Source organism: Haliaeetus leucocephalus, unplaced genomic scaffold (assembly GCF_000737465.1).
Source record: "Haliaeetus leucocephalus isolate CR32 unplaced genomic scaffold, Haliaeetus_leucocephalus-4.0 Scaffold384, whole genome shotgun sequence".
NCBI classification, from domain to species: domain Eukaryota; kingdom Metazoa; phylum Chordata; class Aves; order Accipitriformes; family Accipitridae; genus Haliaeetus; species Haliaeetus leucocephalus.
Window position 1 is genome coordinate 1,695,455 of NW_010972820.1, and position 646 is coordinate 1,696,100.

Below are 646 nucleotides of genomic sequence, written 5' to 3' on the forward strand. Positions count from 1 at the left end.
TGAACGAAGGCATAATCCTTGACGATGTCGCACTCGATGACGGGGCCGTACTCCTCGAACTTGGCCCGCAGCTCCAGGTTGGTGCAGGCGGGGCTGATGTTGCCGACGTGCAGTTTGGTGGAGGCCTTGCTCTTGTTCTTGCTGGCCTCCACGTTGATGCAGACGCCGTGCAGCTTGTGGTGGTGCAGGTTGCGGATGGCGTCCTCGGCCGCCGTCTTGTCCTCGATGTGGACGAAGCCGTAGTTCTTGATGATGTCGCACTCCAGCACCTTCCCGTACTGCTCGAAGAGGGAGCGGATCTCCTGCTCCGTCGCCTCCCGCGGCAGGTTCCCGATGAACAGCTTCACCATCTCGCCCAGCCTGCGACGGGGGAGGACGGGGAGGGGGGGAAACGGCATCTCAGGGGGTGGCTCAGCCGAGACACTTCCCCCACCATCCCCGGCTTCACAGCGAGGGGCCGGAGCTCACCCCCGGGCCCAGACCCGCTCCCCTGCCCTGGAAGGGGCCTCTCCCTGCGGGCACGGCCGGGGGAAGACCCCCACCACCCTCCTCCGCGGACTCTCCGGGCGGCTGGGAGCCGTCCCAGGCCCCGGGAACACGAAGGGGTCAGCCTGGGCGCGGGGTGAGCGCACCCCACGGCTGGGAC

At 67.6% G+C, this 646-nt stretch overlaps 1 protein-coding gene across 1 annotated transcript in view; it reads right to left on the reverse strand.

The window, feature by feature from the left end:
- LOC104835443 (RNA-binding protein 4B-like) overlaps window positions 1–373 on the reverse strand; it is a 2,625-nt gene extending 2,252 nt beyond the window's left edge. The window contains exon 1 of the mRNA XM_010573438.1: window positions 6–373. Coding sequence (XP_010571740.1) covers window positions 6–350 — 345 coding nt within the window. The 5' untranslated portion in view covers window positions 351–373. The remainder of the gene's footprint in view (window positions 1–5) is intronic.
- Between the last annotated feature and the right edge of the window lie 273 nt (window positions 374–646).